Raw genomic sequence first — 26143 nt, 5'->3', positions numbered from 1 at the left:
ACACCATTTATTAATTAACAGAAAATACTCAAATCATTTTTACATTCTTTAAAATTGGCTGTTTAGATTTCTTATTCAAACTACTATCAGAAAATGTTAGTTTTTAATCATTCTGTTATTTCCACAGATCCTCAACAAAAAGATGAAATAAACAAGAAGGCATTTGAAAAATTCAATAAGGAACACAGTACAGCAGCTGCAACAGTGGATAAGGCAATTCCTTCAGAAAGATTTGAGGGTAAAAAAAATTAACATTTAATTTGTACATGAGCATTTATTCAGATCTGTTCTCACTAACTTATACTCAAAAGAGATGGAATACATTCAGGGAAAAGAGGAAAAAGTGTATAGATTGGGTTGTCATCTTTACAGGTAGGACACAAACAGAACTTGGCACTGTCATTCATGAATGCTTTTTTTTAAATCCTCTATTCATTTAGTTAAAATTGTTTTACTCCCCCAGAGCTGATGGTTTACAAATCCCACTGGTCCGCATATGGAATTTTAAAAATTAGTTTTGCAAATGTTGAAAACTTGTATTTTATGATAATTATATTTTTTCAAAGATTTGAACCAAAGAATTTGTAGTGTTGTCATTCTGTTTCGCCTATCAATTTCCATATTATATCCAATGCCATAACCATTCCACCTTGGTGATTGTAATTCTGGGCACCACTAATATTTAACTGCATTCAGTCCCTTACTGCTTCTGAAATTTCTCTTAGTTCAGTAGACCAGTGTCATACCTGTGAAACATAATTCATTTGTCTGGAAAGGGTGGTACTTTGGGCTCAGAAATTTCCACTAAAGCAAGAAGTCAGAATTTAAATAAACTAATGCAGAGCAAAAGAGCAGCAGTTGTTCATATTAATGACAGCAAAATTTGTACAAGTACAGTTTATAAACAAATGAGGCTACATTAACATTAGACACCTTGTGGCATTCAATACTGGAGAAACTTGGGCTGATTGGCTTGACCCACGTTTCTATTTTACACCATAAAATCTGTGCCTCATGAGGTACAGGTTGTCCTGATTTCTTTTAAAAAATCAACTAGCTAATATTTTTAAATGTGTTAGTATTAAGATCTTTTTACAAAAAAATAAAAGTTTCAAACATTCAGTGATTGGCTGGGACTGGGATTTGGACTTAACAAGCTGCAATTTTCTTTCAACTGTAGCTTTTTAACCAGGGAATGGCCATTGTCATTCTTACTGCTGACAAATCTAGCAAGTTGTCCTGGAATCATGTTGTGTGTGTAGCCAGCTGTTATATTTAAGGAATTAATTTAAAATTCAAATCTCACAAACAGTATTGCTGAAGTTCATTGAAGTGTTTAAGATAATTTGTATTTGTGGTTTTATATTTAACATTCACTTTGCTTCCTTGTAGTGCCTGGTTGTGAAATTAACCCTTGGACAGCAGAAGAACAGAAGCTTTTGGAACAGGCACTAAAGACATATCCAGTTAACACACCTGAACGATGGGAGAAAATAGCAGCTACTGTTCCAGGAAGAACCAAGAAAGATTGCATGAAGAGATACAAGGTAAATATTTCTCAGATCTGGAATGTTATAGCAGCCAGAGCCAAAATGAACAATGTATAATGAAATATAAATCAGTTCATATCTACAAACTGTTCTGGAACATGTATAGCTATAGGATTTTGTACTTTGCCTGATTTCAACATTTTGTCCTGCATTGTGAATTCTTTTGTTTTTTTTTAAAATAGGAACTTGTTGAAATGGTTAAAGCGAAAAAAGCTGCACAAGACCAAGTCAATACTGCTAGAGTGAAGAAATGAAATGATCCACAATCCCTTTTATCATTGTGCATGTGTTATTTGATAATAAAATGGTAAAATCCAGTCTGATTGTTTTGCTTTATTTCATAGAATAACATTATCTTAACCAGTACATTGCACTGCAAATTTTGTTGTAATCTGGAAGTTGTTCAACAGGACCTGCAAAAAAAATAATTTATTAGAGTTAGAAAGCCTTAATCAGCTGCAGACAAACAACACAATTTATGACACACACTTACCAATTGCAGCAATCGCAGGGGCCTTGTTATAGATATATCTGCTGCATACATCTCTTACTGTTTTGGCATCAACAGCCTAGTTCAAAAATGAAACAGATTTAAGACTAATTTATTCACATGCAGCAGATTAAGGTATACTTAGCTGAATGTGACAATGGACCCAACATCCAAATTTCCAAATTAAAAAATTGTCCATTTTATACAGGTGTTCTCTCAGTTCCTCAAACTCTTCACATTTTGATTTTCTCTAACATCTGTACACGCATCAAGAAGTGAGTTGAAAGATTTTTTAAAAACTCCACCCCCCCCCCCCCCCCCCACAAAAATTATCCTGTGCCTCAGTTTTGGGTAGTAACTTGTGAACTCTAATCCCAATCAACTTGTAATGCACAGATCACTTGTATAACAGGAGGACAGAAGAGTTATCTGGCATTCAAGCTTAATTGTTAAAGAAACTACCAGCATATGTACTCACTTCAATTCTAGCTTCAAGCTCGGGGACTGGAATCCTTCTGTTGTAACATAACATTTGTCTGCCAATATCTTCACAGATTGGTGTCGAACCTGGAAACAATGAATTCCCAGTGAATACTTACATACAAATAACTATTTCCGGAAAAAACAATAAACTCTGTTCTTACCATCAAGCTGCAGTAACATGTTCGTTTTTAGCAGATTCTTTGCTCTTGCAATCTCAGTATCAGTAACACTTGTGCACAATCGCATCCTGAAAAAGAAAAACTGCTTTAGTATTTGCTGACAGTTTTCCAATTTAAAATCTCAAATTTAAACCTTGAAATGAGGCAGATGGGTTAAACCAAAATGTCTTTGTGAAGGATAAATGTGGCCATGCTCATTTAAGTGATTTTATTCTGCTGTAGTAAATTATACAGTTCAATGTTTATGTTCATCCTATTGCATAGTTATAATACCAACATATGATAAAGTAGCAGAATCTGATTCACAAATGATTCATCTAAAGTATATGGTTGAGCATTTCCCTGAAACTTAACTATTTGCTGTGCTGTCACAAGGCTGGTACTGTGAAGAATATGGTAATTTGTAATAATTCCTGTGTGTACAAAAGGTAAACATATACTCTTACCACTCTCTTTGAATAAAATGCAGCATCTCATCAATCGTGTTAGACTCGCAGACCATGTAGAGCCCCCAAAGACCAGTGTCTGTATAACAGGTGTTGAACGACTGGAAACTATGGCAGAGGTTACCCTGGCAAGCGATCTGTGCCAGTTTACTGAACAAATTCTGTTTTTTAAGAAAAATGTTTACAGGTCTAAGTGCTTTATAATATTTAAACCGTAACAGTAGAAAAAGATAAAAAGGATTTTTCTTAGTTTGGAAGGAAGCAAGATATTTAATGTCTAAAATGGTGTGACTAACTTTGTAGCTATGGTTACCTGTTACTTGTGGGTGGCCAAAAACAGATAGCTAACTTGTTTGCAAACTAGCTTTGTATCAGAAACCAGAAGATGACAATTTTTTTTCATTTCGAGTCAAGTTGCTGGTGACTTGTAGGTCTGTCAGGGTCTATTCTATCTTGCACAATCAATGTCTTCAGAAAGGAAGTTATAAAATTTGTAGTACAACCTGATAGCAATCACTTTATTTCCCAGTTTTAGAACTAATACTTGCTATGCCCCTTCTAAAGCTAGAATCAAAAATTGGTCTCAGGATGAAGGACTGACCATTTAATATCAGTGAAAAGAAAAATGCCTTCTGCAGTTTTCTGGATACTTACCTTGAGTATATTTAAGCAGAGATTAAGAGTTTCTGGCCATTAAAGTAGATACGAGGTTATAGGCTCAGCTACAATTTTATTAAGTTTTACGGTTTCTTATTGTCAACTCAAATATCCATAAAATTTGTATATAAATTGCCATTAAGCTCTAAGCAAAACTATTTTCTAATGACTTTTGCATGCTAGTGTACTTACCACACCACCACCAAAAGAACGGTCCCAGTTACCAATTAGTGTGTTTGCCACCATGAGGGGAATGGTGTCTGCATGTGACCAGCCAGCCGCTTCAACAGCAATAGCAATGTGAGCCAATGGCATCTTATCATCTCTTACACGAATCTGTGAAACAATTAATTATCACAGTACAGTACTTCTCTGGAACATTTAGCAATAAGTTAAAATTAAATGAATCTTAAGTATGTTGTAATGTATAATAGCCCAATTAAAGGAATTGGTTCTCAGTTAATGCTGAAACTTAAATCAAGACTCTTGGAGCAACTTTTAGATGCATATACTTCAAACATTTTAGTTACAAAATAATGTTACTTCTTTACCTGCTACATCCTACCTTGTACTGATTTGCAAACTTGGGACAATCTTTTTCAGAGCTGCCCAAGCATCTAAATTCCTTCATTGTGACTAATAATACTAATTAGTTTTCCATGAAGATACAAACAATGGTAACAGTAGGGGAAAGCAAAGAGAAGTTGATGATATTTGCATCCTTCCTGGCCACAGGAGTGGTACCAGAGGACTGGAGGATAGTAAATGTTCTGTTGTTCAAGAAAGGTAATAGAAAAATCTATGGAATTATAGACCATTGAGCCTGTGCATCAAACAGAGTATTCATGAGCACTTGGAGAAAGTCGTGTAAGAATCAGGTTTAATTTCACCGGTAATATGTTGTGAAATTTGTTAACTTAAATTTTGTTAACTATCGGCAACAGTACAATGATAATATGGGAAAACATTTAATAAAATCAATTACAGTTAGTGTCTATATATTAAATAAATTAAAAAGTGCAAAAACAAAAGATAATTTGGAAAAAAAGTAGTGAGGTGGTGTTCATGGGTTCAATGTCCATTTAAGAATTGGATGACAGAGGGGAAGAATCTGTGTGTGTACCTTCAGGCTTCTTTATGTCCTGTGACGGGAACAGTAAAAGGAAGGCACGTCCTGGGTGACGGGGGTCCTTAATAATGTTACGCCTGTGCCCAACTCTGAGGGGTCGAAGGGTCCCAAAGTAGCCCCTCCTTGTTGAGAATCGCAAGATCGCTATTAATTCAGGTCAGGAGACCCAGGAAATGAGAGAGAGAGACGTTTGGAATGTCTTGGCCCCTCGGCGATACAAAGCTACGGGAAACGGCCATTGTCTCTTGGAGACGGAATTGTGTATTGAGTACTGTGCTTCGTGGAAGCCCTCGGGCAACGTGGGCTGGTTGGGGGATGGCATCATTCCACCCTGATTGACATCTGAGACCCCGTGAGTGGGGATAAAAGAGGGTCTGTGGGAACAGCCCCTCAGACGCACCAGAAGAAACGCTAGAAATCCTGTAACAGCGTAATAGCGAAAGCCGGTGAAAAGCCCACGTACGTCCTTTTCCATTTGCCTCGGAATTGGTGGGCCTTGCCACGGAAGAACAGCTTTAGCTAAACAAAGGAGAAATCAGCCCCCAACGATTCTCGAAGGATTGACATCATAAAAGGAACAGGCAAATTTAAACTCTCTCTCTTGACCCCAACCAAAAGCTGCAGCCTGCAGCTTGAATGAACTTGAGTGACTTATATTTCCATCGGACAATACATTATTCCCTAGACAACGACAGAGTTATTTCTGATTGATTATTATTATACCCGCGCTTTTAGATTTAGTATTGACGATGTATATTATCTGTATGGTTGCATTGATATTATTTTTGTGTATTTTTATCAATAAATACTGTTAAAAATAGGACCATCAGACTTCAACGGACCTCTCTATCTTTGCTGATAAGTGACCCAGTTACGGGGTACATAACAATAATAAACACTGCCCTTCTGAGATGCTGTTCAGAGATAAACAGTGTGGTTTTATGAGGGGCAGGTCATGCCTCAAGCCTAACTGAGCCTTTATTTGAGGTGGTGATAAAACAAACTAATGAAGGTAAAGTAGATGTGTATTTGGATTTCAGCAAGGCATTTGTCAGTTTCCCATGGTAAACTCATCCACAAAGTCATGAGGCATGGATCCATTGAAAATTGGCTGAATGGATTTAGAATGGGCTTGCCCATGGAGGGTAGAAGGTGTAAGTCAAAGTGTATTCTGCCTGAAGGTCAATGGTCAGCAGAGTTCCCATGGATCTGTTCTGGGACCCCTACTCTGACGTTTAGAAATAACTTGGATGAGGAAATGATGAGGTAGGTTAGTAAGTTTGCAGATAACATGAAGGTTGGAGGTCTTTTAACTTAATGAGATGCCAGAGGCTGATACAAGGACATTTAAGAGATTCTTAGGCACGTATGGGTGCGAATGGGTAACTATGATGTTGTTGGGATAACAGAGACATGGCTGCAGGGAGATCAGACCTGGGAAATGAATGTACAAGGGTAGACGTGCTATCGTAGGGACAGAAATGTGGGCAGAGGGGGTGGGGTGGCCCTGTTGGTGAGGAATGAGATTCAGTCCTTTGCAAGGGGGGACATAGGGTCAGGAGAAATAGAGTCTGTGTGGATAGAACTGAGGAACAGTAAGGGCAAAAGGACCCAAATGGGTGTTGTCTACAGGCCACCAAACAGTAGCATGGATATTGGGTGCAAGTTGAATAAGGAGTTAACATTGGCATGTGGCAAAGGTAATGTCGCAGTACTTATGGGGGATTTCAACATGCAGGTGAACTGGGAGAATCAGGTTGGTGCTGGACCACAGGATAGGGAGTTTGTAGAGTGCCTACGGGATGCATTCTTGGTACAGCTTGTACGAGAGCCGACCAGGGACAAGACTATTCTGGATCTAGTGTTATGTAATGAACAGGATTTGATAAGCGATCTTGCAGTAAAGGAGCCATTAGGAGGTAGTGATCATAATATGATAAGCTTTTATCTGCAATTTGAGAAGGATAAGGGCAGATCGGAGGTGTCAGTGTTGCAGATGAACAGGGGAAACTATGGAGCCATGAGGGAGGAGCTGGCCAAAGTTGACTGGACGGATAGCATAGCAGAAAAGACAGTGGAACAGCAATGGCAGGTATTCTTGGGAATAATGCACAAGGTGCAAAATCAGTTCATCCCCCAGAGAAGGAAGAATTCAAAGGGGGGGAAAGGGGCCACAGTGGTTGACAAAGGAAGTCAGAGATTGCATAGCATTTTAAAAAAAGGAAATATGACAGAGCTAAGGTGAGTGGGAGGACAGATGATTGGGAAGTTTTTAAGGAACAACAGAACTTAACTAAAAAGACAATACGGGGAGAAAAAATGAGGTACGAACGCAAGCTAGCCAGGAATATAAAGGAAGATAGCAAAAGCTTTTTTAGGTATGTGAAGAGAAAGAAGATAGTTAAGAACAATGTTGGGCCCTTGAAGAATGAATTGGGTGAAATTGTTATGGGAAACAGAGAAATGGCAGAAGAATTTAATGAGTACTTTAGATCTGTTTTCACTAAGGAAGACACAAGCAATCTCCCAGATGTATGGATGGGCCAAGGACATAGGGTAACAGAGGAAATGAAACAGATTGACATTCGGAAGGAAACGGTGATGAGAAGACTGATGGGACTGAAGGCTGACAAATCCCCAGGTCCAGATGGTCTGCACCCTAGGGTACTAAAGTAGGTGGCCCTGGAAATTGCGGATGCATTGGTAATCATTTTCCAATGTTCCTTAGATTCAGGATCAGTTCCTGAGGATTGGAGAATGGCTAATGTTATCCCACTTTTTAAGATAGGAGGGAGGGGGGGGACATCACGTGATGACGTAGGATCGAGACGCAGGGACCCAGCTCTCCCGTAAAAAGTTAATAAATTAATGTTTAAATGAAGAAAAGTTAGTCAATACTCTCTAAAAGTTGCTTATAAACGACTCCGGACTGTGTCAAGCTATGCCTCAAGGAAAGAAGATGAAGAAAACTAATACCGGGAAGACTACGCAAGCTGGAACAAGAGCGAGGCCCACGTCTACCGAGGAGCCGCGATCTCAGGTACATTGTATCGCCGGTGATACTGAACAGGAGACGGTGGCAACGCTTGCCACTTCCAAAGGAAAAAACCATCGTGAACTGCGCAAACGCGAAGGATGGACCATGCGCAAACAGGAACAAAAAGAACTACAAAGCCCAGCTACCACTGCAACTGAAAGTGATAGCGAATCGGAGGGAGAGTCAAATCTCTCGGAAGGATCAGCTGAAGGAGGTAAAAGTCCTTCTAGAAATATAGAAAAGACTTTGAGGCAAATAATGCGTAAATTAGACACATTAAAAGTAATTAAAAATAACCAAAAAAAACTCGAAAAAAAAATGACCAATATGGAGACTATGCTTGATAAAATGACAAAGAGACAGGAAAAAATGGAAAAAAGAATTACGGACTTGGAAACTACAACGGAAGACATGGTTGAAAGAATGGACAAAATGGAAAAGGAAAATACTGCTTGGACATCAGAAAGAAAACAATTTATGGAAAAAATTGATAAGCTTGAAAATCTCAGTAGACGAAATAATATTAAAATTGTTGGACTTAAAGAAGATATAGAAGGAGAAGATCCAATAAATTTTTTTCAAAAATGGATCCCTAAAAAATTGAAAATGGAAAGAGAAACTCCAATTGAAATTGTATGGGCGCATAGATCTTTAAGGTCAAGACCTCGAGCTGACCAAAACCCACGATCAATTTTGATAAAATGCTTACGATACCAAGACAAAGAAAAGATCCTGAAGGCCGCTGCCCAAAGTGCCAAAAATAGAAACGGGCCACTGATGATAGCAGGGAAACCAATTCTTTTTTATCCTGATATAAGTTACAACCTGTTGAAGAGAAGGAAGGAATTTAACCCAGCGAAAAAAGCCTTATGGGAAAAGGGTTATAAATTTACAATGCGTCATCCAGCAACACTGATAATTTTTTTGGAGGACAGAAAATTTCTTTTTTCCGACTATCGAAAAGCGGAGGAGTTTGTACAAGAACTTCCATCTATTCGCTAACTACACATAGAGGCTTCCAAACGTAATGGATTAAAGATGAAGATAGAACCAAGGAACAGAAGTGATGGACATTTATGGATATTACAGAAGAGAAAAGCAAAATTTTAGAAATACTAAATGAGAATAGTATTTTTTTTTTCTCTTCTTATACATATACTTTTTTATGTTGCGGGGGAGCTGGGAGGCTGTGGATCGGTTACTGCGGGATTCACGTGTGTAATCATGGCGGTTGCCATGACCCGTACAGCAGAGGGGGGTAATGTTGTGTCTTTTTTCCACAACATTAGTAGGGGGGTATTTTTTTTTTTTTTTTTTTTCCTTTATATTTTAATTTTTTTCTATCTTTTTGCCTGGATGAATGGTGGGGACACACATAGCAACATGGAGACTTTTATAAAGATTTCCCAGGATACCACGAAAGTGGAAAGATTAGGTATTATTATAGATTGAAAAGAAAAAGAACTTTAACATATATTTAAAAAAAAATGAGAACTCCGTGGAGTATGTGGGGATCTTCCAACATCCAGGCATTCCCTTTTTTTTTTCTCTTTCTTATTTTTTTAATAGGGATGTTAGGGGGGAGGGGTTAAGGGGAGGGGGCTGGGTAACACTTTTTTTTTCATGCACATTTATTCTGTAACAATTTGAAAACAATAAAAAAAAGTTTAAAAAAAAAAAAAAAGATAGGAGGGAGGGAGAAAACAGAACTATTGACCTGTCAGCCTGACATCGGTGGTGGGAAAGATGCTAGAGTCCATTATTAAGGATGAAATAGTGGCATATCTAGATAGCAGTGATAGGATTGGGCCGAGCCAGCATGGATTTACCAAGGGTAAATCATGCTTGACTAATCTGTTGGAGTTTTTCGAGGATGTCACCAGGAAGTTAGACGGGGGAGATCCAGTGGATGTAGTGTACCTCGATTTTCAGAAGGCATTTGATAAGGTCCCACATAGAAGATTGGTGGGTAAAATCAAAGCTCAGGGCATCGGGGGGAAGGCATTGACATGGATAGAAAACTGGTTGGCAGATAGAAAGCAAAGGGTAGCGGTGAATGGGTGTTTCTTGGAATGGCGGGTGGTGACTAGTGGGGTGCCAAAGGGCTCGGTATTGGGACCACAGCTGTTTACCATTTACGTTAAAGATTTGGATGAAGGCATAGAAAATAACATCAACAAATTTGCTGATGATACTAAGCTGGGTGGCAGTGTGACATGTGATGAGGATGTTAGGAGAATTCAGGGTGACTTGGATAGGCTGGGTGAGTGGGCAGATACTTGGCAGATGGCGTTTAATGTGAATAAGTGTGAGGTTATCCACTTTGGGAGTAAGAACAGGAAGGCAGATTATTACCTGAACGGTGTAGAGTTGGGTAAGGGAGAAATACAAAGAGATCTCGGAGTCCTTGTTCATCAGTCACTGAAGGTGAATGAGCAAGTGCAGCAGGCAGTGAAGAAGGCTAATGGAATGTTGGCCTTTATTACAAAGGGAATTGAGTACAAGAGCAAGGAAATCCTCTTGCATTTGTACAGAGCCCTGGTGAGACCACACCTGGAGTATTGTGTACAGTTTTGGTCTCCAGGGTTAAGGAAGGACATCCTGGCTGTAGAGGAAGTGCAGCGTAGATTCACGAGGTTAATTCCTGGGATGTCTGGACTGTCTTACGCAGAGAGGTTAGAGAGACTGGGCTTGTACACGCTGGAATTAAAGGAGATTGAGAGGGGATCTGATTGAAACATATAAGATTATTAAGGGATTGGACAAGATAGAGGCAGGAAATATGTTCCAGATGCTGGGAGAGTCCAGTACCAGAGGGCATTTGGGAATAAGGGGTAGGTCATTTAGGACAGAGTTAAGGAAAAACTTCTCCCAGAGTTGTGGGGGTCTGGAATGCACTGCCTCGTAAGGTAGTGGAGGCCAATTCTCTGGATGCTTTCAAGAAGGAGCTGGATAGGTATCTTATGGATAGGGGAATCAAGGGATATGGGGACAAGGCAGGAATCGGGTATTGATAGTAATTGATCAGCCATGATCTCAAAATGGCGGTGCAGGCTCGAAGGGCCGAACGGTCTACTTCTGCACCTATTGTCTATTGTAAGAATGTGGATGTAAGAAAATGGAAGATTACAAGCCATGTAAGAGGGAAGGGCTAGATTGATCATGGAGTAGGTTTATGCTGAATGGCCCGTATTGAGCTCTACTGTTCTATGAAGAGGATTATGACCGCCCTGGTGACATCACATTGTGAGTCATCAGATGGTTGCCACAGATCTCTTAAGAATATAGAGTCTAAAGTTAGAAATGTTTGGGCTTATTTGCAAAGAGACAATAAATGCAACCATTCATGTAAATGGATTTGAAATGGATCAATCACCCACATCCGCAGCATGGAACCTCTGCAATGATGAGATCTGATGCACATACCTCACTTCCTGTGAATTTACATGGAGGAAGATCTGGCGTGATGTTACCTTCGTACGTACTTAAATTACCAAAGTGATGCTTTGCTAAGTCAACCAGTTCATCATGTCCTACACCTGGAAGAAGGCATTGAAACTTTCCATCACTATAACAAAATGTACATCTACACTGACAGACAGCAATCATCTCAGTCCAACTAATTTCTGCACATTATAAAGCACATAATTAGGACAAGAATGAACCACAAGTTACACATATAGTTCAATTTTTTTAATTGAAAAAGGATTTAGCATTATTTCCTGGCATATAAACTCTTCTTGGGCTGTACCTGCACCCAGCTGGAAGCCCCAAGAAGAATTTTTTGTCATTTTTTCATTATTGCTGAACCTAATTAGCTTCCCCCCCATTTGCCCTTCCTTTTCACATATGTCTTTATGCAAGCAGATTAAGAACTCAGTGTTCGAGTTTTGCTCAGTTCCATCTTCTGCTGACATCCCTACTTGTTTACAGCAGGGTCCATTCATAGTTACACTGCAAGTTAATACTGATGTTTCCTCACATTGAGAGTATGATTTGTAACCCAATGGCACAAATCAGGGACTGAATATAGGCCATCTATACAGCAGAAATCCAACCAATTGGATTTTGTAGTATGTTTAAAAAAAAAACTATAATGAACTCAATCCTTCAGGCTATTGCACCACAGCCTTGTTTACAAAAAGCACCATAACGCGTTAAAAGATTTGACTAAGAATATAATAACCTCCAGCAGCAGCCAATACCATCCTTGGTCCTTTGTAGTGCATTGTTATATATTCCACCAGGTCATTCCGAGATATAGATCTGTTATAAAAACAGTTACAGTCATCTTAAAATGAGAAAAATAAATAATCGTTACTTAAAAAATATATACAAATACATACTTGATATTTTCTGTAGGGCCTAAGATGGTACGACCTAATGCTGTGGACCGATAGGCTGTTGCATGTAGATAATCAAAGACAACTTCCTGAAGATTAGTTTCAACTTCTTGCATTTCCCTGAGGATAACACCTCGTTCACGTTCAATCTCAGCTGCTCCCAAAGTGCTATTCTGGATGATGTCTGCAAGAATTTCAACAGCTGTGTACAAAATATGATATACAAATGAAGATGTATTATTTTTAATTAGATTTTATGTCCCAATTCTCTTCACTACATCCTATGACTTATAATATATATTTGACATTAGATAAATGACTACAATTTCTGTAAAATATAATACTAATTGCATTCACATTGAAAAAAAAAAGATTGCACATTGCTCTATGATAGATACTTTATTCATCTCCATGGGGAAATTCAACATTTTTTCCAATGTCCCATACACTTATTGTAGCAAAACTAATTACATACAATACTTAACTCAGTAAAAATATGATATGCATCTAAAATCACCCTCTCAAAAAGCATTAATAATAGCTTTTAAAAAGTTCTTGGATTTTCCTAACTCATATTTTTCCAATACCTTAAATAAAAAATCCCATTCAAAAAAAAAGTTCTTAAGTAGTTTACTTAAATACATTGAGTCCTAACCCCGGCACTTTAACATATCTTACTCCTGGCGGTTGCAGAGAGAAGGTCTCAAAATAAATTTAATTTACAAAACTACAGCTCTGTTCTAATTAATAGATCCTTTATGTTCTATGACTGCCAGGTTCAAAAGCCAATTAGACATTAATTGAATCACCTCTGGGCAAATCTTTAGAAAATGCTTTTGCATAATACACTGTTTGTTCTCTAGAAGTGTATGCATTTAAATGGGCACCCATGTTCTCAATTTCAAGCTCCAAGTCTAGCTGAGATCGTTTCTTTGTGCCCTGTAGGTGAAAGGAGATGAAAAAAAGTTTATTGAATTATAATGAAAGAACTAATATTCATTTTATCACTGAATTTACATTTGGCATTGAGCGGTCTACCAGCCTAAATGACACCCAGTCAATCCATGACATGCCTTGTTCTACTTCCAATAAAAGTCTTTAGCTCTCAACCATTTTCACCTACGTGATCAACCTTTCCATTACATAATGAACCCAACTCCAACTATTCCGAACAGCCTCAATATCCATCACTGAATTGTACTCCTCCCTAGTACAAGTTTTTCCACACCTTTAGCCCACCCTTCCACTCTATCTTTATAGAATATAGAACAATACAGCACAGTACAGGCCTTTCGGCCCACAATGTTTGCTGACCCTCAAACTGTGCCTCCCATATAAAGCCCCACCTTAAATTCCTCCATATACCTGTCTAGTAGAATCTTAAATTTCACTAGTGTATCTGCCTCCACCACTGACTCGGCAGTGCATTCCACGCACCAACCATTCTCTGAGTAAAAAAACTTCCTCTAATATCCCCCTTGAACTTTCCACCCCTTACATTAAAGCCATGTCCTCTTGTATTGAGCAGTGGTGCCCTGGGGAAGAGGTGCTGGCTGTCCACTCTATCTATTCCTCTTAATATCTTCTATACCTCTGTCATGTCTCCTCTCATTCTCCTTCTCCCCAGAGTAAAGCCCTAGCTCCCTTAATCTCTGATCAAAATGCAGACTCTCTAAACCAGGCAGCATCCTGGTAAATCTCCTCTGTACCCTTTCCAATGCTTCCACATCCTTCCTGAGGCAACCAGAACTGGATACAGTACTCTAAGTGTGGCCTAACCAGAGTTTTATAGAGCTGCATCATTACCCCACGACTCTTAAACTCTATCCCTCAACTTATGAAAGCTAACACTCCATAAGCTTTCTTAACTACCCTATCTACCTGTGAGGCAACTTTCAGGGATCTGTGGACACGTACCCCCAGATCCCTCGGGTCCTCCACACTCCCAAGTATCCTGCCATTTACTCTGTACTCTGCCTTGGAGTTTGTCCTTCCAAAGTGTACCACCTCACACTTCTCGGGGTTGAACTCCATCTGCCACTTCTCAGCGCACTTCTGCATCCTATCAATGTCTCTGCAATCTTCGACAATCCTCCACACTATCCACATTACCAACTTTTGTGTCGTCTGCAAACTTGCCAACCCAACCTTCTACCCCCACATCTAGGTCGTTAATAAAAATCAAGAAAAGTAGAGGTCCCAGAACAGATCCCTGTGGGACACCACTAGTCACAACCCTCCAATCCGAATGTACTCCCTCCACCACGACCCACTGTTTTCTGCAGGCAAGCCAATTCTGAATCCACCTGGCCAAACTTCCCTGGATCCCATGCCTTCTGACTTTCTGAATAAGCCTACCATGTGGTACCTTGTCAAATGCCTTACTAAAATCCATGTAGATCACATCCACTGCACTACCCTCATCTATATGCCTGGTCACCTCCTCAAAGAACTCTATTAGGCTTGTTAGACATGATCTGCCCTTCACAAAGCCATGCTGACTGTCCCTGATCAGACTATGATTCTCTAAATGCCCATAGATTCTATCTCTAAGAATCTTTTCCAACAGCTTTCCCACCACAGATGTAAGGCTCACTGGTCTATAATTACCCTGACTATCCCTACTACCTTTTTTGAACAAGGGGACAACAGTCATACTTCCTTGCACGTTCTTTCTTCCAACTTGCTAACCTAGATCACTGATCAAAACCACAATCTCACCTCTACACGACAGCCTTCTTCCCAAATACCACCTCAAAACTTACCCATTTAATTAAACCACCAAGGTCTTCTCACCATTCCTATTAAATCTGCTTTAAGTATACCCAGTGACTTGGCCTCCACAGCCATCTGTGGCGATAAATTCCACAGATTCATCACCCTCTAGTTAAAGAATTTTTTCTTCATAAACGGATGTCCTGATCAGAGGCAGTGCTCTCTGGTCCTAGACGTTCCCACTATTGGTAATGTTCACTCTATCTAGGCCTCTCAAAAAGGTGTCATCACATTGAGAATTCGGATGGTAAATTCAGCCTCCCTTACTTTGAAGGCCATGTGCTCCAAGAAATGAGCTGTCCCATTGTTCTTTTCATTCTCGTAGCGACTCCCTGCATCGATCCACAATCCAACCTAGGGAAAGTAAAATAAATTAAGAACTAAAGCCAAACAATTTCCTCTTAGCAATATGTAAAAGGAAACAATGATGAGAACGCAAAGAGGAATTGCAGAGGAATGTTCCCAAATCTGGGAAGATATTCTATGCCTATGCATAAGCCAACAAACCAGAATTTTCACAGGCTGAAAATTAAAATATACGTATTCACATTTATACGTAGTCATTTTAAGGTAAAGTGACGATCACTGGGATCTACTGTACGTGATAACAAATTGAGATTATCTGAATGGTCAGAATGACAAACCAGAATTAACACACTTCCAACAATGGCATGGCTTAGCAGTTTGTCTTGAACCGCATTTCCATGAATATTTTAACTTGTGCATAGAATATCAAAATTTGCTGGTGAAACTAATTGGCAACTTGACAAATTTGAGATTATAGTAGAATTCATTAGATTAAATCGTCAGGTTAAAGTAAAATACGAAGGGGGAAGCTCCAATAAATAAATAGAATAGAAAAACCTTCTGATAACGAGTGAAGTGAGGAACAGCATGAGGCACGAAGCTGATGCCCAGCTCATACACAGCATATACTTTGGCCTCAAACCATGATCTTGCCCGCTGCTGCGGTCCAGGTGAGGAAACGCTGGAGGTGGTGCATCTGGGGCTGGCCTCTTCTGTCAGTGCTGCCCTCCAGTGTTCGATTGGTGGAATAACAGGCTGGAGACTGTACCATCAATTTGTGGGACATGTTGCTCAGGATCTTGGACAACAGATGTGCTATTTTTGCATGACTATGTATTTTTTCCTCACCATTTTGAATGCATTGTGTATGTTTTGCACCATGGCACCATCATTCGGCTATATCCATGTATGGTTGAATGAAATTAAGACCGTAAGACACAGGAGCAGAATTAGGCTATTCAGCCCAATGAGTGATCCGTCATTCCATCATGGCTGATCCCAGATCCCACTCAACCCCATACACCTGCCTTCTCGCCATAGCCTTTGAGGCCCTGATTGAACAGGAAACAATCAACTTCCACCTAAAATATACCCATGGACTTGGCCTCCACTGTAGTCTGTGGCATAGCATTCCACAGATTCACTACTCGCTGGCTTAAAAAAATTCCTTCTTACCTCTGTTCTAAAAGGTCGCCTCTCAATTTTGAGGCTGTGCCCTCTATTTCTGGATACCTCCACCATAGGAAACATCCTCTCCTCATCCACCCTATCTAGTCCTTTCAACTTTCGGTAGGTTTCAATGAGATCCCCACACATTCTTCTAAATTCCAGTGAGTACAGGCCCAAAGCTGCCAAATGCTCCTCATATATTAACCCCTTCATTCTTGGAATCATCATCATGAATCTCCTCTAAACTCTCTCCAATGACAACACATCCCTTCTGAGATTATGGGGCCCAAAACTGTTATCAATAATCCAAGTGTGACCTGACTAGTGTCTTATAAAGGCTCAGTATTATCTCCTTGCTCTTACAGTCTATTCCAAGTACCCCTACCAAATGAACACCAAGACAATGTCTGGATTTTAATAGAAATAATCCAAGAGGAAGAAAACATTTGACAATTAGATCTTTCACATATACCACACATAAGAAAAAGGATATGTTCCTACATGTGAAACAGTAAGTCCACAAATCAGGCTCGTACTCACTGTACAAGTTGGGAGTCCAGAATCTTCTGATGTTACTCGGAGTCCGTTTTCCAGAATAGTTAATTTTGTTTCTGGTACATTCAGAATGACTTGTGCAGCTGTGGCTTGACTGGCCTGGAATCTCTTCCAGTTGTTTAAGACAATCTGAAACAATAGATGTAATCATTATCTTAATTTATAGAAAACAAATTAATCTGTGCAAAATATAATTACAAGAAAGGCTCTGATAATCCACTATGCAACCATTTGAAACCAGACATCAGGTGACATTTCCCACTCTCCTGAAATTTTCTGGACCTTCAGTTCCCATGCTGCCGCAGAACTCACCAAGGTCCCATTCCTGCATACCCTTGAATCACTGGAGATATTATAACATTTTTAACAATTTACAAGTGTCGGGATAGTAAAAGGAAATTCTGTACAATAGTCCAGAAAATCTGCTAGTCCAATACCAGAATCTCAATGATGTCAGATTAGTAGAGTTTTTCTGACATTTTCCTAAATAATAACATATACTGTGCCCACATCACATCTATTTCTTCCAGAATACTGCAAATCGTCCCTCAACTCCTTATCACCCTGTTTATTTCCCCTCCCCCCCCATTCATCTGTCCATCACCCACAATCTCCTTCCACTGGGTCCCTCTCCCACCAGTATTCTGAGAAACTATGAGAAGAGTGCCTAATATTCTGCCTGGTCAGTCTACAACCCAACGGTACTGTATAAACAATGAATTTTCCAGTTTCAGATAGACCACACACTCTCATAATCGCTTCCTCTCTCCTTCTATTCCATCCAGTTTTTCTCAACCACAATCTTTCCAACTCCCCTGCTGCCAGAGTACTGTTCCCAGTTTTCTTCCCCTCCTTCACCTGGTTCTATCTACCGACCATCCACACACTTCACCAAATGAGCTGCCTATCCTAACTCCAAACTGGTCCCTCGTGTCTCTCATCCTCCCCTTATCTGGTTCCACTTATCACATTCCATCTGCAGCCCTTTGCTGCCTCCTCCTATCACCTCCCGGCCTCCGTCGCTATTTCCACCCATCTGCCAATCAGCCCTCCTCACTGGACCTACCCACTATATAGCAGTTCTTGCACCACTCCTTCCGCTAATTTCTTTATACTGGCCATCTCCCCTCTACTCCTCCTGTTCACATGAAGTGTCTTGACCTGAAATCAAGGTCCATTTTCCTATGCAGATGCTGCCTCCCAGCAGTTTGGATTGTGTCCAGATTTCAACATCTGCTGCCTCTTACATTCCTAAAATTCTGTGAGCATTATTTATGCAATTGTCTCTAGTTTAAAAGAAAACCTCAGCCCCATTTATGAAGTTTTACTGCTGCATTTTCAACAATGGCATTCATACAACTACCGCTGTTATGTAACTGTGAAACTAGTTACTAATACTAGAAGCAAGCAGTATTTAATCATAATTATCTGAGTTGTCGAGGATAAGTTAGGAGACAACTCTCATGGACTCCCAGATTTCTATTTGGCAACTGCTGGTCACAGAGTTATGGGTAGCAAGGCAGAGTGGCTCTGGTGGTCATCAACATTGGATGCAGACCTCAAAAACGCTATGGTGTCAGGCGAACTGTAGACAAGTAGACCCTATTACCACTCACCATTCTTCTTATCTGATGGCTGGGGTCTTTAAAATGCTTTCTTGTCACAGTGCTCTTTGTAGATGTGCTCAATAGAGGGGAGGGCTTTTCCTGAGGTGAACTGGGCTATATCCGCCACTTTCTGCAGCCTTTTCCACTCTTGAGCACTAGTGTTTCTATAACAGGTCATGATGTAACCAGTCAAGATACCAGTCTGTACATCTATAGAAGTTTGTCAAAGATTTCAGATGACATACTGAATCTGCACAAACCTCTAAGAAAGTAGAAGTGCTGATCTGCTGGTTAGACCAAAGGACCATAAGTCAGAGGAGCAGATTTAATCACGGCTAATATATTATCCCTGTCAGCCCCATTCTCCCTGCAGCTTTACCAATCAAGAACCTATCAACCTCTGCTTTAAATACACCCAATGAGCTGGCTTCCACAGCTATCTGTGGCAATAAATTCCACAGATTCACTATACTCTAGCTAAAGAAATTCCTTCCAGAAGAACATTATTGCAGTCCTAGACTCTCACACTATTGGAAACATCCTTTCCACATTCACTCTAAGCCTTTCAATATTCAATAGGCTTCATTAAGAACCCCTCTCCCACGTTATTCTTCTAAACTGCTGAGTGGCGTCACAACAACAAACTCACATAATGTCAGCAAGGGCAAGGAAATGATTGTGGATTTCAGGGAGGGGGACTGGGTGACACACATCAGTCCTCAGAGAGTCACCAGTGGAAAAGGTGAACGAGTTCCTAGGCATTGACATTTAACCTGGGACCAACACAATGATGCAATCACAAAGGCACACCAGCGGCTCTACTTCATTAGGAGTTTCAGATTTGGTTTGTCACCATAGACTTCAGCAAATTTCTATAGAAGTAAAGTGGAAAGCATCCTGACCGACACGGAGGCTCCAATACACAGAGGCTGAGAGCGTTGTAGATTCAGCTAGTTCCATCAGCGCCACAACAATCCCCACCATCGAGAACATCCTCAAGAGGCGAGGTACAGGAGCCTGAAGACCCACTCTCAACGTTTTAGGAGCAGCTTCTTCCCCTCGGCCATCCTATTTCTATTAACCCTACCTCGTTACTTTTCTATTTATTTTGTAAGTTATAGTAATTTTTATGCCTTGCTCTGCACTGCTGCCGTAAAACAACAAATTTCACGACAGTGATAATAAACCTGATTCTGAACACCTGCAGTCCTCCCAGGTATTACACCCCCTCCCACATAAACTTCCTTCGCTACAGCAAAAGTTTGCCAGCGGCTGAATCGAACGGCGAAAGCCCGGGGGCCAGCGTGGTCCTACCTGTGGCTTCCCGCCACGCCAGTTCGTCCGGAGGAGCCTCTGCCCCGCTGCCTGAACAGCCCGCCGCACACACACCGCCATATTCCCGCAACACTGCGCCCGCGCAGGCGCTGGAGCCCTGTGATGACGTCACGACAGTTACATCACACAGAGGGGTTCCAATCGATCGGAGACCCAATCGATCGAGTCTTCCTACGGCGCGTTGTTTGCAAGTTCTGAAGCGCAGGAGTGCTTTTTGCTTGCTGCATGTCATTGCACGAAGTTTGAGGCATAAATGATCGAAGTGTATAATAATTTTGTAATATTATTTAGCTTTAGAAATGTTATTAATAATACTGTATACTGAACATACGAACCCTTTGGCCCACGATGTTGTGTCGATCGTTTAATCCATTCCAAGATCAATCTAACCCTTCCCTCCCACATTGCTCTCCCCTTTTCCTTTCATCCATGTGCCTATCTAAAGCTCCCAATGTATCTGCCCTTACCACCACCACCAGCTATGCTTCCATGCACTTACCCATTTGTGTAAAAGACAGAAACCACCCCCCCCCCCATACTTTTCTCCAATCACCTTAAAATTACCTCTTCTCATATTAGCCATGACACCCTGGGTGAATGGCGCTGGTTGTCCACTCTACCTACGTCCTATATCATCTTTTACACCTCTTATCAAGTCATCTTTCATCCTCCTTCGCTCCAAAGAGAAAAGCCCTAACTTGCTCAGGCCTTCCTCATAAAGACATGCACCCAATCCAGGCAGCATCCTGGTAAATCATCTCTAATGCTTCCACATCCGTCCTATAATGAGGAGACCAGAACTGAACACAATACTCCCCAATGCGGTCTAACCAGAGTTTTATAGCGCTGCCGACATGCCACACACCTTCCTAACAACCCTATCAACTTGCAAGGCAACTTTGAGGGATCTATTGGCGTGGACCCCAAGATCACACTGTTGCTCCACACTGCTAAGAATCCTGCCATTAACCTTGTACTTTTAAGTTCAACTTTCTAAGTTTCTCACTTCAAACTTCTTTGGATTGAACTCCACCTGCACCTGCCACTCCTCAGCCCAGCTCTGCATTCTATCAGTATTCTACTGTAACTTACAACATGTTTTTAAACTATCCACAGCATCATCAACATCTGTGCCACCTGAAAACCTAATGGCCCACCCTTCCACTTCCTAATCTCGCTCATTTACTAAAATAACAATGAGCGGGGTCCCAGGCCAGATCTCTGTGGAACACCACTATCACTGGCTTCCAGGCAGAGTATGCCCCAAGTACTACCACTCTCTGCCTTCTGTGGGCATCCCAATTCTGAATCCACACAGCCATACAAAGTCTACCACTCTACCTTCATCAATTTGTTTAGACACTTCCTCAACGAAGTTTGCAAAGATTAGGCATGTCATCTAAAACTTTGACAAAATTCTGCAGGTGTGTGGTGGAGAGTAGATTGACTTCTTGCATCATGATGCCTTTGAATGGAAAACCATCAGGCTCTAGAACCAGAGGGAATAATTTCACTCGCCCCATCATTGAACTGTTCCCACAACCTATTGACTTGTTTTCAAGGACTCTTCATCACACATTGTTGATATTTATTGCTTATTTATTTATTATTATTATTTCTTACTTCTCTGTATCTGCACAGTTGGTTGTATTTTCCACACGGGTTGTTTGTCCATCCTGTTGGGTGCCGTCTTTCATTGGTTCCATCATGTTTCTTGTATTTGCTGTGAATGCCCACAAGAAAATGAATCTTAGGGTTGTAAGATCCTCATCTTCTTATCTGGCTTCTACCTCCTTTCTTTCCAGTTCCGATGGAAGGTCTCAGCCTGAAACATCAAGTGTTTCATTCCTCTCCATGGATGCTGCCTGACCTATTGAGTTCCTCCAGCAATTTTTTTGTGTGTTTTTCTGATACTTACTTCCGTAGCCAGTGGGAATGCAAAGATCCAAGATGTACCATGACTTCCTGTTGCTCACCCTCCTCATTAAGAATGCAAAGGACCCAACTTGAGACGTCCCTGATCCCATGGTCCACTCTCCTCTTCTATCAGATTGCTTCTTCTTCAGCTCTCTCCCCATTCCTTTCCAGTCCTGTTGGAGAGTCTCGGCCCAAAATGTAGACCGTTTATTAAATTTCATAGATGCTGCCTGACCTGCTGAATTCCTCCAGCATTTTCTAATTTTTGCTCTGGATTTCCAGCATCTGCAGAATCTCTTGAGTTTATTGTATAACTAATTTCTTGTAGCATTAATTTAGACACAAGGATTTTGCAAGATCAAATTTATTAACAATAGAAATGATATATTGGATTTGTCAACAGAAATGTTGACAAGAAATCAGAACAGAAATTATGTACTGTCACAGTCAAGGAAGTATTTTAAATATATTTTTAAAGTAGATTATACCTAGAATATTGTGTGCAGTTTTGGTCCCCTAATCTGAGGAAAGACATTCTTGCCATAGAGGGAGTACAGAGAAGGTTCACCAGATTGATTCCTGGGATGGCAGGACTTTCAAATGAAGTAAGACTGGATCGACTAGGCTTATACTTACTGGAATTTAGAAGATTGAGGGGGGATCTTATTGAAACGTATAAAATTCTAAAGGGATTGGACAGGCTAGATGCAGGAAGATTGTTTCCGATGTTGGGGAAGTCCAGAACGAGGGGTCACAGTTTAAGGATAAAGGGGAAGCCTTTTAGGACCGAGATGAGGAAAAACTTCTTCACACAGAGAGTGGTGAATCTGTGGAATTCTCTGCTACAGGAAACAGTTGAGGCCGGTTCATTGGCTATATTTAAGAGGAAGTTAGATATGGCCCTTGTGGCTAAAGGGATCGGGGGTATGGAGAGAAAGCAGGTACAGGGTTCTGAGTTGGATGATCAGCCATGATCATACTGAATGGCGGTGCAGGCTCGAAGGGCCGAATGACCTACTCCTGCACCTATTTTCTATGTTTCTATTAACAGATTAGTAAAGACATCGTGCACATCTTGAGATCTGAAATATCTATCTAAAAAAACTAATCTGAATCTTAAAAGAGTGTGGAAAACTTCGGAGAATCTCAGTGTTAGGTCCTTTATCTCTCAGCAAACCAAACAATGAAAGTTATAAAATATAAATCCCGGGCAGGAACAGCGATCTGGCTCGTGATTGGTCGCCCTTATTCCCAGGACCATACACGTGACTTGAAGTTGCCAGGTAGCTGCTGAAGTACGTGAAGTGGGACTTGCTCCTGAGAAATTCGCCATTTGCCGCCATTCGTTTTGCCCCTCGGTTTTGTAGAGTTACAATTTGAAACGTAATCGAGCAACATGCCGGTAATGAAGAGCTTTCAGGTCACACTCGTGATCTGAAAGGCGATGGTCACAGACTGTATCGGCTCTGTGTGCCTCGCGATCTACCGGCCTTTCTTGGTTGTCAGTATCACAGCAGGGATTAAATTTCTGAGTCTGGTCCACAGATACTCGGTGAAGTGTGGCGTGACCGATCCGAGAGGCGGCATGGGAGAGGCTAAATCCCCTTGTCATCCCAGGTGAACTTCTGACCTTCCATTTATTTCACTGACACTAGACCTCGCCCTCGGTAGGTCTTTTAGCGCCTCTTAGTTTCAAAAATATTTCCCACTTTTGTTACTCGTGCGGCCTTGAGCGAATCCAATTACGATCCACTCTCTGGTTTAACATAATTAAGCGGGAGCAAGAAATTAATCGGAGATCCAGAAACTTTAAGTATTGGAACCTCTTAAAACTTATTTTAACGATGAGAAATTTTTGGACGCGTTGTTGGCGTTATTCCAGTCTACAACGCCTTTTGTTAATTTGGGTTCATTCAGCACCGAGTTCCGGTGCTAATCCCTATGGTTTGGCACTAGGGGCAAACTCTGGGAGTTTTTTTTTAAACAAAGGAAATTACTGTAATTCAGGTTTGTTCCGAGCAACCTGGTCAGAAGCGAAAGTCCTTTGGCCACTGCTTTACTTAGAACATTCATTAAATAAGTTTACGTTTTTTACCAAATTGGGAAAAAAATCCAAAAATATGTCGGACTATAGGTTGCCTTAAACGTGAACCATTTTATTTCCATTGGTTTTACTGGAGAGGCCGCAGCCTGACATCATTATTACAATTTAGCCCAAAATAGAGGCGATGCTGACAGACAATGGAGGGGGGGGGGCAGGGTAACTCCGGACTGAACATTTTCTGTTTGGTCGGAGTTGCCGCAGATTACCTTCAGAACAGACATATCCAACATCTACCTTGTCTGTACAAATAAAGTCAACAGTTACTGTTTTTAAATCCAGTTTGATATTAGCCATACCCCCACCGCATACACACGCTAAACTGTGTCAACCATTCTACAAGTCTGCACACGGAAAGCGTTTGAGGGAAACTTTAATCTCGCTTCCAATTCGATCGGGACTCAGTTGTTCAAATGAGCTGCGGAAGCCCGGATCTGCAACTCTGCTGAGCCCGGGAGAGAATCCCAGCGATTAATTTGGGCTACTTCGTTGTTTATTTTAATTGGGGGGGGGGGGGGGAGATAGTTTCTCTTTGTGCCTCCGTCAAAGTAGCTTTGAGTCATCCGCTTGTAGGGCTGACTGGTTGATTTGCAGTGTCACGTGTTGGAGCAGAGCCGGGGCTGACCTCGGGGTTTTCACTTGTTCCTCTGTCAGCGGGCGGCAACCACGGGAGGGAAACTATACAGTAAGTGTGAGCCCGCCGGGCTGCCCACCATCGCCCCTCCTCCCCCCCCCCCCGGCCCCCAGAGCATTTCCAAAACACAAACACGTCGTTAACATTCACAATGTTTCCCCTATCCGCTCAGTGCTCCGTTCTGCTGCTTGTGGAGCTAACAGTTCTCTGTAGTCAAGCTGCCAAGACGTAAGCTCAGACAGTACCTTGGCTTTGCGGTGAACTTTTATCTTGTTACTGTTTACCGGCGGATCAACCGTCTACTGCGATAATTAAGCCTAGTGATTAATAGCAAGTATCACCTTACTTTATGATTGAAGAATCGGAAAGTGTGTGTGTTTATACCTAAACGTTATACACAACGTAGCGTCGTGGGCATTGCTTCGTTAGGGGAACCTGAACAGTTCCCATTCGAGAAGGACCGCTGGCTTTTGGAATACATTGGTGTTCCATTCATGCCGCTGACGATTTAAGCGGCATTATTTTTATTTGTACTTGTTGAAAAACCCAGAATTTCATCCGGGTTCAGCTGTTGTTTTAAAGACTGCCAGAGTTGCTCAGCAAGGTTACCGCAATGCCATCTACACCGCAGTTTTTGGCCGTTGATTGCTATTGATATTGGCTGCGTAAGATGCGCATCCGCCAGACTGATTTATACCATCGGCAGCGTTAGTGTGGGCCCCATTGAGGGTCCCGGGACCCTGCACAAAAATCCAAGGGCTAATTAGAACTCGGAGAACTTTCCCCCCAAATCAAAGCAAATTTATAAAACACCAAGAGGTCTTTGGTTACTTGTGCGCGTTGAGATATGACTTTTGCCCGGTGCAATTACAAGGCGCAATTTTATTTCCTGGAAAGGGTTGGGGTCGCAAAAGGTTGATGGCTAGCTCAGGCTTCGGAATTATAAAGTCACTGACAGCCGTGCATTTCTGAAACTACTTCACATCGACGTAACAGAATGGGAATGGTGTGAAGCTAGGGTTTTGGACTTGGCAGCGTTTGAACATTTTTAGAAATTTCATGGACCCTGACGTCTATCCTTAATGGTCGGTTTGACCTTTTTATCTTGTACTACAGAGCTGAGGGGAGCATGGACGTGAACTTGGAAGAGCAAGTTCCTCATTCCAGGAGTCATTATCCCAAGGAGGCTGTGAAGAAAAGAGTGGGAAGTGTGAGCAGAGACTCCAGGGGAAGCACTTCATCCCGGACCTCCAGGAAAAGCTTCAGACTGGATTACCGACTGGAAGAGGACGTGACAAGATCCAAGAAGGGCAAAGATGGCAGGTTTATGAACCCATGGCCAACGTGGAGCGCCCCGGCTTTCGGCAACGTGCTGAAGTTTGTTGTGATGGAGAAAGACCACACAAACATCCCGAGTTCCAAAGAGGTG

At 41.2% G+C, this 26143-nt stretch overlaps 3 protein-coding genes across 7 annotated transcripts in view; 2 read left to right on the top strand and 1 right to left on the bottom strand.

Annotated features, from left to right (window-relative positions):
* The window catches only part of dnajc2 (DnaJ (Hsp40) homolog, subfamily C, member 2), a 41044-nt gene extending 39177 nt beyond the window's left edge, over window positions 1-1867 (top strand). Inside the window, exons 15-17 of the mRNA XM_073066636.1 lie at window positions 128-238; window positions 1393-1547; window positions 1733-1867. Of these exons, the coding sequence (XP_072922737.1) occupies window positions 128-238; window positions 1393-1547; window positions 1733-1804 (338 nt within the window). The 3' untranslated portion in view covers window positions 1805-1867. The remainder of the gene's footprint in view (window positions 1-127; window positions 239-1392; window positions 1548-1732) is intronic.
* A 1-nt stretch (window position 1868) lies between these two features.
* Window positions 1869-20148, bottom strand: pmpcb (peptidase, mitochondrial processing subunit beta). Its single transcript, XM_073066637.1, has 13 exons — window positions 20042-20148; window positions 17106-17249; window positions 15357-15443; window positions 13124-13253; window positions 12318-12516; window positions 12158-12237; window positions 11398-11510; window positions 3998-4141; window positions 3149-3309; window positions 2685-2770; window positions 2519-2607; window positions 2044-2119; window positions 1869-1963 (listed from the first exon to the last, which is right to left on the bottom strand). Exons 1-13 carry the CDS (start codon window positions 20120-20122, stop codon window positions 1902-1904), a joined length of 1452 nt encoding a protein of 483 aa, XP_072922738.1. The 5' UTR covers window positions 20123-20148; the 3' UTR covers window positions 1869-1901.
* A 3096-nt stretch (window positions 20149-23244) lies between these two features.
* napepld (N-acyl phosphatidylethanolamine phospholipase D) overlaps window positions 23245-26143 on the top strand; it is a 52237-nt gene continuing 49338 nt past the window's right edge. The window contains exons 1-2 of one of the 5 annotated variants that reach the window (XM_073066633.1): window positions 23245-23274; window positions 25831-26140. In XM_073066633.1, coding sequence (XP_072922734.1) covers window positions 25844-26140 — 297 coding nt within the window. In that variant the 5' untranslated portion in view covers window positions 23245-23274; window positions 25831-25843. The other 4 variants (XM_073066630.1, XM_073066634.1, XM_073066632.1 and 1 more) reach the window with 4 other exon arrangements.

This window comes from Hemitrygon akajei, chromosome 14 (assembly GCF_048418815.1).
Source record: "Hemitrygon akajei chromosome 14, sHemAka1.3, whole genome shotgun sequence".
Lineage (NCBI taxonomy): Eukaryota > Metazoa > Chordata > Chondrichthyes > Myliobatiformes > Dasyatidae > Hemitrygon > Hemitrygon akajei.
Note: the sequence above shows the minus strand (reverse complement) of the source record. Positions and strands in the feature narration are given on the sequence as shown.